At 40.1% G+C, this 13,726-nt stretch overlaps 1 protein-coding gene across 1 annotated transcript in view; it reads left to right on the forward strand.

Moving 5' to 3' along the window:
- LOC109485401 (phosphatidylinositol 3,4,5-trisphosphate 3-phosphatase and dual-specificity protein phosphatase PTEN-like) overlaps window positions 1-13,726 on the forward strand; it is a 50,029-nt gene that overhangs the window by 8,113 nt on the left and 28,190 nt on the right. The window contains 1 exon segment of the mRNA XM_019789002.1: window positions 10,615-10,699. Within this exon segment, the coding sequence (XP_019644561.1) occupies window positions 10,615-10,699 (85 nt within the window).

Raw genomic sequence — 13,726 nt, forward strand, 5'->3', positions numbered from 1 at the left:
ACAGTACTTTTACTTGCCCTTGGCAAGTGGGCAATTGGACTTGTCCAACCCTGACCTAGTAACAGTAAATGCAGCAAATAAAAGTCCACGTGCACCAAACGTAGTTATACTTATACAAATCTATCAGTACATGGGCCAGTACAGGTTAGGTGCAGGTAGACAGCAGAAATACCTGCACTGCTCCAATTTTACCTGCACTAACCTGCATATACCCAGTACATGGACCAGTGTTGGTTAGGTGCAGGTAGACATCAGAAACAACTTGCCATAACCTGCATATACAGGTGGTATTTCCAGCCCTGCATGTTATACCAGGCCCTGCTAGATATAACCAGCTGCTGCCACGTGCCTGCGAAAGCTGCAGGAATTCCACAGCTGCCCATGGCGACAGGTTGTAACCCTGTCGCCGTGATTGACAGCCGAGTCTCGGCGGAATTTTATACGGGGAGATTTTATGTGCACTATTTGCCTTGGGTGGACCAGGTAATGTGCCAAGCAATCTCCATCGCTGCCAAGGGCACGGAAAGGGCCGCTTACGACAGGCACGAAATCTATTCAAGCTTTATTGCATTTTCCGAAGGTCTTGTTTTACATGTATGGGAGCAAGTGCAGCATGCTCCTTTTTTTAATAAGATACTGTAAGAGCAGAAACTTTCCTGATGTTTTTTTAGTAGTGTTCACTGGTAAATTCTTACCACAAAATCGTTACATTGCGAGTACTTTACAGTATGTCTTTTATAGTTTTATGTAGTACAGAATTGTTTCAACTGCAAATTTCAAAATGCAGCAAAAACTCTTCTTTTTTTCCAGCCTAATGCGAAATAAAACAGTACATGATCGAAACAAGGGGGATTGTACTGATTTTTTGACATGGAACCATCTTTAGGGCAACCAGGATATTTTACAGTCTTCCCTCCCAACATCTGCTTGTACTTTGCATCTGGGAAGTTCTTCCTAAAAGCTGGGCTGAGGTCAGATCAGATCTGACAACTTAGGAAAGAAAGAATTATTATCAGCTAATAATGGGTATTCAATAGTGTCATTAATCTTTCTATCAGTGGATTGTACCCTGTGCTATTAAAATTTAACCCTGTAGACTTCCGTTGTTCCTTTATTTTTTCAAATTATATGCCATGATTGGTTCAAATTTTTTGCTTATATCTGCTATAACCAATTAAAAACAAGATGAAAAGGCTAGTGTGATACCATTTAGTACAGAAGAGTTGATTTGGCAGTGCAGTAAAATGGCCCATTTCTCCATAACTCCCGTATGATACTAATTAGTACAGAAAGAGTTGATTTGGCAGCGCAGTAAAACAGCCCATTTCTCCAAAACTCCAATGTGATACCATTTAGCACAGAAAAGTTGATTTGACAGCCCAGTAAAATGGCCCATTTCTCCAAAACTCCCTTGTGATACCATTTAGTACAGAAGAGTTGATTTGACAGTGCAGTAAAATGGCCCATTTCTCCAAAACTCCCGTGTGATACCATTTAGGACAGAAGAGTTGATTTGACAGTGCAGTAAAATGGCCCATTTCTCCAAAACTCCCGTGTGATACCATTTAGTACAGAAGAGTTGATTTGACAGCGCAGTAAAATGGCCCATTTCTCTGCGATGACAAACTAGGGAGCCTTCAAGAACAGACTTTCGATTTCCCTCCCGAGAACAAATTTGTGGGCCCCTTGGTGATGTCGGACGTAGTGTTCGATATAGACTGTGTTACTGCACAATTATGTTTGGCATAACCAAAGAAGGCCTTGTAATGACATTCGGTATATGGGTAGGTCTTGCTAAGGCGAAGCTGGAGGTATATTATGGACCCTCTAGAGGTTGTCCTTGGTACTGCAGCAGAATTTTTGTCCTCAGTACTGCAGCAGAAGTATTTTATAACAGATTCAAAATACGGAGACAGTATTCAGTATTCTTCTTTCCTGCCTTCAGTTTGCTATAGGCAGGCTATAGTCAGAAACATAAACTGTTGCAACCAACAGATATGCAACAACTAGGTGTGTGTAGTCTGGTAACTGTACTGCAATTCTTAAAATGTTTGCATTCCATTTTATTTTGATGGTTTTCACACTGACCTTAAAGCTCTGCACTGCAAAATCATGACACTGAGAATATGCATTTCCTCTGACGCTTTTTGTACAACAGTATTGCTTCAACCGAAGAAACTTAAAACACTGCAAAAAACCTTCTTTTCCTACTTCAAACATGAATGGTTCTACAGTATGTTGACATTTCCATACATTCATATAATTATCATCTAAGGAGGGTCGACCAAAAGGTGCAATTTAATCAGGCTAACTGGCTCCGCAGCCCTGCTCTGTTTTGGACGCGGTTATTCGCTGATTTTATGCATGACTGTGACGTACATCTGTAGGTATATGTAAGTGGAGGTGTAAGTTAAAATGACATAATGTATGCAACAAGTACAAACCAATTTTTGCAGGAGTCAACAGGCAACATGGCTTGAAATACTTCTCTGCATACGTGCACTGGTGTAGGTAACATTGAAAATTACCTGCACCTCTCAGAATTTAGGAAGTATGGATCATACTAAAAACTGTTCAAGATTCAATTTATTTCTTGTTTAACTCATAGGTAGTAGCAATCAATGCCGCATATATAAACTCAGTACATGGTGCAGGTTAGGTGCAGGTAGACATTAGAAAAATTTACCTGCACAGCTCCAATGTTACCTGCACTAACCTGCATATACCCAGTACATGGACCAGTGCAGGTTAGGTGCAGGTATCTGTATCTGTATAGCCGGTATAACCGCCTTTCGGCGTAACACACCAGCTTCGCAGGCACGCAACGTGGCGGCAGCTGGCTATATTACACCGATCGACTTGTTACACCTAACCCTTTGTTACACCTAACCCTAAGGTAAACATCAGAAATACCTGCACAGCTTCAATTTTACCTGCACTAACCTGCATATACCCAGTACATGGACCAGTGCAGGTTAGGTGCAGGTAGACATCAGAAATGCTCAGGTCCAATTTTACCAGCACTAATGTGTATATGCATGTGGTATTTCCAGCCCTGAGAAGCCAAGGTAAAGTAGCTGCCTTCAAACGCAACAAATATATTTCAGCAGTTAGACGGTCCAACAGTGCGATTCCTTTATTTCTTTATTTGAATTTACCACATGCAAAAACAAGTGGAAGGGAGGACAAAACAGGTGTATCAACGCCTTTACAAGTTGTCCTCCCAAACCAAAATGATAATACAAAACAATACGAAACCAAGTCAAACAATAAACACTAGAAAGGCCGACATTTGCTTGGGAGCAAATACAGCATATTTCAGTCCATCTCCCTCCCACGCAAAAGTGGACTATCCAAACTTACCCCAGTGCAAAACTAGCAAAGGTTCTCAAATAAATGAATTAAATAGTAGCTATATGAGAACAAAGATGCAACAACAAGTACTTTGAATCTCGAAAGCTTTACTAATCTTATTATAGGTATGCAAAAACTAGCAATGATGAGATTTGATACATTTTGAAGGTCTTAGGCACATAAAATTGAATGTGTGGGTCATTACGCACCACTTAGGTGCAATGTGACCTCAGGTAACCCCCAATGGAACACGTGTTCCATGGATGGAACCGGCCATTCTTTAGATAGAACATGGAACGGGTATAGCACTTTTGGCCCTTTTTTTGCTGAAAATAGCCATTAAAGTCCCCCAAATGAGTCATTTGGAAGTGGTGTATGCCAAATATGTGACTGCTGTTCTGTAGACACATGTTCAAGGTACCCTTATACCGAATTTCAGATCATTTGGTTGTAAAACCAGGGCTCAGGATCCAAAAATCCATTTTTTGGCGAAAAATGCCCCAAAAAACCTTCATAAAAAATTTTCAAAGGCATGTATCAAAAAAATGAAAAAAACGCCTGGGGGTATTGGCCCACTCTACCTCCATGCCAAATTTCAAGTCATTTGGCTGAATGATGGCGGAGTTGAATCCCTTTGACTGTGTGGCAGGAGGAGAAGGAGAAGAAACATGAGAGAACACAATATATTTCATCCATACCATGGTATGGACTGAAATATAATTAGACATCAAAAATCAGTAGACATGAAATATACAATTCGGTAAAATTGTACACGACACAGATTCCCAGTTATCTGTGTCCCTGGTATCCTGTTCAAACCATGTCACAGGAACCGCATACAGTCTTATCTGTAGAATAGAATGGGAACAGAGGGGGAAGATAACCTTTCACCTTCTTCTGTCAATACAACCTCTAACTAGGTCACCGAATTTTGCACATTTTCCGCGTTTTTTCATAGACTGATTAGCATTACGTATGACGTGCACAGCAAGCTAGGTACGAAAAGCCAAATATTCTACAGAGAAATTATTACGCTGCTTACGCAAGGTATTAAGTGGGGTGTCTGTATGCCATGTGGTTTCTGGTTGGTGACCCAGTTGTGGAATTCTTTGCCTGTGCGGGGAGTTTGGGCTCATTGTTGAAGTTAATCCTCTCGGCAGTGCGGTTGTGTAGTTGCGGTTAGTCGCAAACATTGGAGGAATTTACACAACGCTAGGCAGGGCTGGAAATACCCATTTTCTGTTATCTACAATGTTGAAAGTTGTCAGAAAATTTACCTGCGAGTAAAATTTGTACCTGCATAAGGCCACAGCAAGGAATTGTTATGGATGACATTAGCGCACACACATCAATTTTCGCCTGATTTTTAATAAAAAAGAAATTTTGTTGCCTTCTGACTGTGGTCAACATGCCGAAAATGGGCAAAGATGTCTGCTGCCATGCCTGAAGGTGGATGGCAGATAACTATGAAGAGAGGAGACAAAACCATTTGTACCATGATTGAGTCAAAATTTTAAAATGTAGGAACCTTGTTTTTATCGGCCCGCCTTGTTTTTTTTTTCACCCGCTCGCATTAGATTTGGAGTCTGCGGAGGATGTCATCCATAAAATTTACTTGCTGTGGCCTAAGTGCTGGAAGAAAAGGCAAGATGATTTCTGCACCACAATGCCTGTCAATCAGGATTATGCCGACCATATTTGGAAAGCAAACTATCAGAAGAGTCAACAAAAGTCATCTTAGTGGTCTGTCTTTACATATCTGTGACAGGAGACACTGTTCCTGTATATTCTTATGCTGTATGTTTCTAATAATTACAATATTTTTATTTGTCGAAAGAGTACGGTCTAGAAAATAATTGGGTGGGCCCAAAAATGTGTGTTTAGGTCTATCAGAAATTCCTTTTCCTCAATCCCACTTCAAATTAAAATAATTTGACATGAAAGCTTGTTTATTACTGACAGGAAAAATGGTTCTTGAATGTCCTGCCATTTTATCATTAGGCCACTGAAAGTAATTTTTATGGATGACATCAGCACGCGCATTAATTTTCGCCTGATTTTGGAAAAAAAAACAAGAAATTTATTGCCTTCTGACAGTGGTCAACATGCCGAAAACGGGCAAAGATGTCTGTTGCCATGCCGGAAGGTGGATGGCAGATAACTACGGAGAGGGGAGACAAGAAAAGGCTCTGATTTAATGTTTTTGTTTCTTACTTTGATGCAGTGATATGTGATGCTGGCTGTGTATATGTGATGTTCCCACTGAGTCAAATTCAAAATGTAGGAACCTTGTTTTTTTCGTACCGCCTTGTTTTTTTTTTGCCCGCTCGCATTAGATTTGGGGTCTGCGGAGGATGTCATCCCAAAAATTTACTTGCTGTGGCCTTATACCCAATGGCACAGAGAAACTGGCGTATGAGACCTAAAACTGGGACCTAGCACTAGTAGCAGTCCAGCTGTTTCCCCCCTCCCACCCTGGTGCTATTTATAGCGATGTTCTGGTCTTGATTAGGTTTGTTCCTAACCTTGGTAGATAAGATCTAGTGGAATATATCAGGCATGTGGCTGGATGAAGTGGGGGCTGACAGGAGCTATTGTTGCAGGTGAAATTTGACTCCTTCCCAAACATTATTGTGTCTCTGGGCAGTAGTCTTCTGTAAATGTAGCCTGGGTACCAGACTGTTGCCAGGGCTAGTATGCAGGCTAGTTCCTTGGCTCCAGGGCTAACCTGTCCCCAAGGAAGTCATCATAGACACTCCTCAGTTAGACATTACACTAGAGATGTATTGAAAGATAAATTATACCATGTGTGGCTTCCAAAGCCAAGGAGTATGGTTGTCGCCCTGGGGTCTGGCATCCAGGCTAGGAAAGTGGGAAGATTACAATGTAGCACTGTTGTAGCCTGGCATGGCAGGCTCTGTTGCAGGTTGAGTTCACAGATGATTTGCAGAATTATTTGAAAATGCTACAAAATACAGACTTGCTACATAGATTTTCTGCATTTTAGGGCATGATTGATATACATGTATGTACATTTTTAACTAGACTGGAATACTGCTGTTTGAAAGAATGACACAAAGTTGGCAAGACTTATTGACTTAATAAATTTTGGCACATTCTACCTTTCAACTTGTTGCCGACGAAACATGTCACATACCATTTAGATAGAACACTCTTTATTAAAATATGATTATTTATTTCACACAGCTAATAGTTTGGGATTAACCTTGTATATTTGAATGATCAGTGACTTTAATTTTAAAGTTGAACAGTGTTTTATAACAAACAGCCCCTCCCTATCAATCAGTCAGGCCATTTACATGTGGATGCTATCTTGTGCCTCCCAATCAATCAGCCTGTCCATTTACATCTAGATGCTATCTTGTTGAAAGGTCAATGACCCCCAGTGTGTGTGTGCCTTGGCCTCTTGCCACTATGGATCTGTCTAAAATTTGACCTTGAAACCCTGGCGTGTGCCCTTCCAAACATTAACACACCCCTCCAAGTAAAGTGGTAGCTGCCACACTGTATGTCAATTATGTCACTTTCTATAGTATATAGAGACTAGTCAACTATGAGGTAGGGGTGTTTGTTGTGTACTTCAGTTTGAAAATTAATTTTTATGTGTCTTTCTAAGTTTTTTCTACCCTCTTTGGTAGCGTGAAAGTTGCTGTCATGACATTCTGGACCAGTCCACTTCTGGACAGGGGTGTCGTCGATCGTGACAGTTAGCCGTCCCTCAGACAGGATACGGGACCTCTGGGTGTTCAAATGTGCGTCTTCCTGTCTACGCCAGTTTCTAAGAATCCCTGTTAGTAATGTACAATGTAACATCATCGTGTAGTAACGTCAAGTCTCTCTAACTGTTTAGGTTATTCGAGGTCGCAAACATACTCCAAAGGAAATTCTTTCCCCATAGAGTCACTGCAAAACTGTTTCAAAAATTGTCAGGCCATTTGACGCCATAAAACAGAGTGTTCTGAAGTTTCCGAAATGCATTTGCTAACAGTGTCAAGTCTCTTTGTGTCTGCTGTTACGGCCATTTTGGGGCCGAATCACCAAGTGCTTATAACGTTCTTCAGTTTCCCAAATGCTTCTGCCTACCATGGGTAACTGAACTGAGGTATTGCTTGGTCCTGAATTGTCCAGGCCGTTTGAGGTCAATGACCGTCATACAATTCATGGCCTAAATATATTCTGAATTGCTTTGGCAGGTTCTGTGTATTTGTTGGATAATTCTTAGATGTACTAAGCCCGTTTCTACCTCTCCCAAGGCCAAACGTCCAGATATTGCTGATATCTCAAAACTTGAAGCATCTAGGATATTCAGGGCTCGAAATTCATTTTTGGGAATAGGTGCACTGGTGCACCCAACCTAAAAATTTAGGTGCACAGAACAATTTTTGGGTGCACCATATAAAACAGATCTTACTGCTCTTCTTCTGAGCTTGAATCTGAAATGGGAGCTAACTTCAAAATCTTGTACTTTAAACAAGTACTACAACAAAGATTTTCTGACACTTAGATGCTAAGAATATCAAGTATTACTGTATACATTTAATATGTACAAAAATACCTACAAAAATATTTGAGTGCACCAGTGCACCTACAGAAAAAAATTGGGTGCACAGCTCCAATTTTGGGTGCACTAAGGTGCACATGCACCCAGTATTTCGAGCCCTGATATTATTTTTCCAGAAAAGAAAAGTATTCTGTGCATTGCGTATGATGATATATAGGATGAGCCATTTCGCCCTGGCTCTACTGCCAAACTTTGGATGGTTTTGGAGGCGTGTCTGCCCATGAATGGACCCAGCAAGTAATCATACTCAGTAATGACGCAAATGGGGAGTTCATTGACATGGGGTCCAACAGGATTTGATGCCCTTGGATTGGTTGACATTTGTGTTGGACCATGTCCAACTGTCAGTGTTGCAAAATTTTCAAGCTCTAGGGTACTAAACTGCACCAATGCAGAATGTTAGAAAACTACACCCAAAGCAAGTTCAGTGCAGTAAAACTAAATTTGCACAGTCAACTTTCTGTTTTTTTTATAGTCAACCCAACCCCATACAATACTGCAATCTGTGAGGCAAAGATGCGATATTGCTGACAGAAACTGGTTGCTTATTTTGTATGGTAGGCTGGTTCTAGCTATTTATCTGTGGGAGTCAGAAATAAAATTGTTAGCGAGAAAGTCCATCTGTGTTGCTTGGTAGAAGTCATTTTGAAACAGCTTTAAACTTTTTGTGTTAGATATTACAGTTCAATCCTGTTTCGGAAATTTGACCTCTTAAATTGATCCAAGTCTGCATCAGTGTTCTAGCCAAGATTTTTTCACAGCATAGGGGTCAGGTACAGAAGAGCAACTTTCGTGGCGCAAGTCATGCATTGACCCGAAATATTTAGAAACTCATCCCCCTGAGACACTATTTCTTGTTTAATGTGAAACAAATTTTATGAAGTTAAGGTTTCCCTTTGCTATAGCTTCATTCTAAAGTTATATTTTCATTTTTTTTCAAGATTTTTGAAGGTTCTCCCTCCAAAATTATAGCATAGGGGTCAAAATTATAGCATAGGGGGTCAAAATCATAGCATAGGGGGCCCCTATGCTAAAAAGGCCTGGCTAGAACACAGTAGATCTGCAGTTTTTTAAAAATTACCTGCTTGGCTATCCTAAAGATAATTCTTACAGACGTAAGTAGCACACGTACACACCGCTAAAGAAAAAACAGCTACTCGCTAATGACGCTCAAACAGGACCAACGTAATCGCACCCGACAATCTCCAAACTGTGGAAAAATAATGAACGCCTTTCGTGATAAGTTATCGCCGAGCTGCCAGCTAGCATTACTGTGTGTAAATCTGATGGTAGAAGTGAGCCGTGGACTGAACACAGTGTGGGCACAATCTGTATGTAGGTGTGATGACAACATTACTCTTCCAGAGGACAGTAGTGGTCGAAATACTTTTACTTTTTTTTCAGTGCTCTGCAATATTGCAGAAGAGTAAAAATTTTGTTCTTACAATTTGGAAATACTTTCTGCAAATACACAAGCCTCCATACTACAATCTTGCAGGTTTATAAGCATGAAGTATTGCTTGATATGCAAATTAGTGAAGACAAATTTTTGGAAGTCCAAAAGGAAACAAAAGATAGACAAGTCAAGACAAGGTTGATGCAAATTAGTGAAGAAGCTCCTGTTGTTTCAAAACAGGAGCTTAAGTGGTGTCTGTCCTTGAGGCCAAAAGTGTCAAATCCCAAGTGCCAATTTTTTCTGCTGCAAAATTGCAGATTGTATACATTTTTCTTCTGCAATCTTGAAAATCTATCTGCAGATTGCAGACTGCAGACAGGTATTTCGAACACTGAGACAGAACAGTCTTTGCCTGGCCACTCACTTTGCAGTTATCTTAAACTTTAAAGGCATTTTCAAGGTGGCAAAAAAAGTATTCTGGATGAAGAAATCTGTCTGATATTGACATTTACATTTACCATTTCTTGGCATGATTTCGTCATTATTTCATACCTGAAGCATTTTGAATAAGCCCTAAAACAAGCTACATGGATACTTTGGATTATAAACTTGATAAAATATCTGTTTATGTCATGTCTTCTTTAGCATACTGGTATGTTTTAAATAGTAGTTTTTATTCTATTGATATTATGGTTATGAAAGCCATTTGCTGGACACTGATTTTGTAGTTCACAATATGAGTTAAGAAATGTAGCAACTTTGTTCTTGCATTCCGTTATAGGCACACTAAAAGTCGTGCAAATCAGGTTTTAGCATAAAGTAGTTTCATTGGGCAGATGTTTTATACATGTGATGCAAGTCAGCACCAAGGACAGTACCAACCTACACTGTTATAAGAAATGTACCAATTTACACTGTAAGTGTTTTAAGATATTAGATGTTTATTGCAAATTCATGCCCGAGGGCTAATTGCATACAGACATTAACAAGAAAAATGTGGTGATATAAGACTTTGCTAACAACTTCTACGTGTACGATATACTTATCGAACCTACTGTCTCTACTTAAACCTAATAACGTTGGAATACATACAGGGTAAAAAGTAGATATATAATATGTGACCAGGTAATAGGAACAAAGTAACTGTTATTCTAATCTATTCTGTTCTATTAAACTATTCTTGTCATGCTATTAGGGTTTTAAGATATGTGCCATTGATGTTTTGCCTGATATGATAGTGTCTGTATGAGATATGAACTCTTCCTTAACCAGTTGTCCTCAGACATTTATCCTAACATCATAGCGATGGGGTTTCCTGCTGAGAAACTGGAGGGTGTCTACAGAAACAACATTGACGACGTCGTCAGGTAAGGCACTCCTTCCCTTCCCTTCCCTTCCCTTCCCTTCTTTCCCTTCTTTCCCTTCTTTCCCTTCTTTCCCTTCTTTCCTTTCCTTTCCTTTCCTTTCCTTTCCTTTCCTTTCCTTTCCTTTCCTTTCCTTTCCTTTCCTTTGGTGCACAACATAAGATGGAAAAGTAGAATGTCAGCAAACTCTGTCATTATATTGAAAAATTGTGATGACCCAAAATCCATAGCTAACAAAATTTTCAACAAGACAACAAAAGGTTTTAGTACTTTTTCTGACACTTTCAAGGTGATGTCACAAATATGCTAGTCTAGAACAGTACCTTGACATAGTAATACCCTACACAGGTATTTGGGTGCACCCACAGTCAAAAACTTAGTTGCACAGCTCCATTTTTGGGGACACAAAAGTGCACATGCACCCAGTATTTCGAGCTCTGCAAAAGAAGAATTTAGAAGAAGAACACCAGAAGTTATTCAATTGACCTTTTCTGAGGACACATGCTGTCTTTTTTCACAAATTGTATTAGCAGTAATCTCATCAGCCTTGGGCCTATTTTCTCTGGTCTCTCTTGCGGTTTTTCAACTCCAAAATAGGTTAGGGCCAGTCCAACTAAGACACTTGGACACTTTTTTGAACAGAAACAAAATGTCCTAGGAAACAATGTTAATACTATATTATAGCTGTAAAAGTTTTAAAATGACTCCTTATAGCTTTGTCTTTCTGCTATCTCAACTTACCAAGTCAGAAAAAAAATAGCATAGAAGATATTTGCATGGCAAGGTTTGCACGGTAGCAAAATTTCATGTATTGTTAAGTTCACAGTAAAGAAGCAACAGTGACAACTGTGAACATAAAAGTAATGTAGAAAAACAAGGACAGGAATTTCAGTAGACTTCAGGTTGTATTGTTTCCATATTGGAGAAGCGGAGAATTCGGTTGGTGTCCCTGATCCCGGGTTTAAATGCTTCCTCCATGATGCTAACTAGAGTGAGACTACAAGACTGTCAACTCCTGTAGCCCAATAAGAGACTAATTACCGTGGACCAGGGCTGATACGTTCTCCTGCCTTTAAAAGGAAAAGTCTGGCGCCGGCCAGGCCTGTCCCTCTTTGATCAGGAACCAAAGGGAAATCTCTTCAGTTGATATTTAGGTCTCTTGTCTCATCATGGTAAAACCATGGCTTGAAATACTCTTTTTTTTTTTCTGCATACCTGCACTGGTGCATGTAACGTCGAAAATTACCCGCACCAGGTAAATTTTAAAAGCACTACTCAGAAGTGTGGATCTTACGAAAAACTGTTCAGAACCATTGACAGTATATCTTTTACATTTCTTAAAGGCATCCAATGCAATTTTAGAGCAGCAAAACTGGAAATATTCTGAATAAGGCAATTTTTGTGACATTGACACACACTGCTTCACATTAGCACATTTGAGTCAGTATTTCATACTTTGGGCATTTAAAACTGCAGAAAGAAGCCACAAGATGAGTCCTTTATTTTTTGGGTGGTACCCAAAAAATCAGCACAGGGCCCTCCCAGTAACCATTTTCCGTCAGGATTTTTTCTCCATGAGGGTCAATATACACTGGGACAGTGTGATTTTGACTCGCAGTGTAGATAAGTGACTAGAATATTGGCTTTGAAAAATTGGGTTTCCTAGCCCTAAAAACTGCACTGGATACCTTTAACCTGGCCTGGTAACCGATACAAAGTTGGTGACAAACGGGTACCTTAGCAGGCTGAAGGTTAATTTGATCACCGAGGTTTCTTCTCCGTCAGTTGCAATACTAGCACCTTCCAACTGACAATAACGATATTGATAATAAGGGATTTTATCTGTTGAAAGGCTGTCTGGAATCATTACCAGTCCAGAATGATGTACCCTGTCCTTTGATCACAGTCCTCTCTCTATATTTGCTGTAAAAAGATAAAACTGCCTCTGGCCCCTGTGGGGATGTAGACGCCAAGAGAGATTACAGGGGAGACTGCCTGGACAATAAAGGTGTATGAAAAGCCTGATGGTTTTTCTTTATCAGATTAGGCCACACCAAGTAAATTTTATGGATGACGTCCGCAGGCGCATTGATTTTGGCCTGTTCCTAGAAAAAAAAACACAAGAAATTCCGCTTCCTGTAACTATGACCAAAGAGTCACGACAGTGCCGCAAATAGGTTTGTACAGATCAAAGCTTATAAAGCATCAAGCAAGGAAATCATGACTTCCATTAGGAATTCAGTTTGGTACATGCTGCCACATTTGAAGAAACTTGCTGATCGCTCCATCTATCTCCCCAAAGCACAAGACGACAACTGCTGTTCCACCTGATTTATTGCTGTTTTGATGATGAATAAAAGACTTCTTGCTTGTTACACTGTGTCACCTCATTCAATTTGTGTCCTAACATTTGTCGTCTCTTGGTATATTTCTAATCTAGGCATCTTGTTTTTAGGGCCCTTCTTGTTTTTTTTTTCGCCCTCTCGCATTAGATTTAGGGTCTCCAAAGGACGTCATCCATAAAATTTACTTGGTGTGGCCTTACAGATATCACTGTAGAATTGTAGTCCAGAAACTAGGCTAGAGCAGGTAAAATTGGGGCTGTGCATTGTTGCCGATACCTAGGTTTAATGTAAACTACAAAGAACAATTGAATAGCAAAGTTCTTTTTATCACAACCATTTATTTTTTCAAGCCGACGTTTCGATGACCATCTGTCATTGGAATGTATTGTGAACAGAAAAAACTAGCTTAAGTGCACTATGAACTATGTAACACATTTAGGCCCGATTTAGACTGGAAACGGTATACCGTTTCGAAACGGTACGAAACGTTTCGCCACAGAAAACGGTTCGTCTTTAGACACAGAGGCGGAAGCGTTTCGGGCCGCCCGTGGCGCAGGATGTTTCTGACCCACAGTGACCTATGATGACCTCCCCAAACCGCTTCTACGGTTTGCCTCATTGGCCTTATGATACTTTTGTTTCAGGGCCTTGAACTTCGCCCGAACCTGATTTGGGGTGCGTAAAT

This window comes from Branchiostoma belcheri, unplaced genomic scaffold (genome assembly GCF_001625305.1).
Source record: "Branchiostoma belcheri isolate BF01 breed outbred unplaced genomic scaffold, Haploidv18h27 scaffold75, whole genome shotgun sequence".
Lineage (NCBI taxonomy): Eukaryota > Metazoa > Chordata > Leptocardii > Amphioxiformes > Branchiostomatidae > Branchiostoma > Branchiostoma belcheri.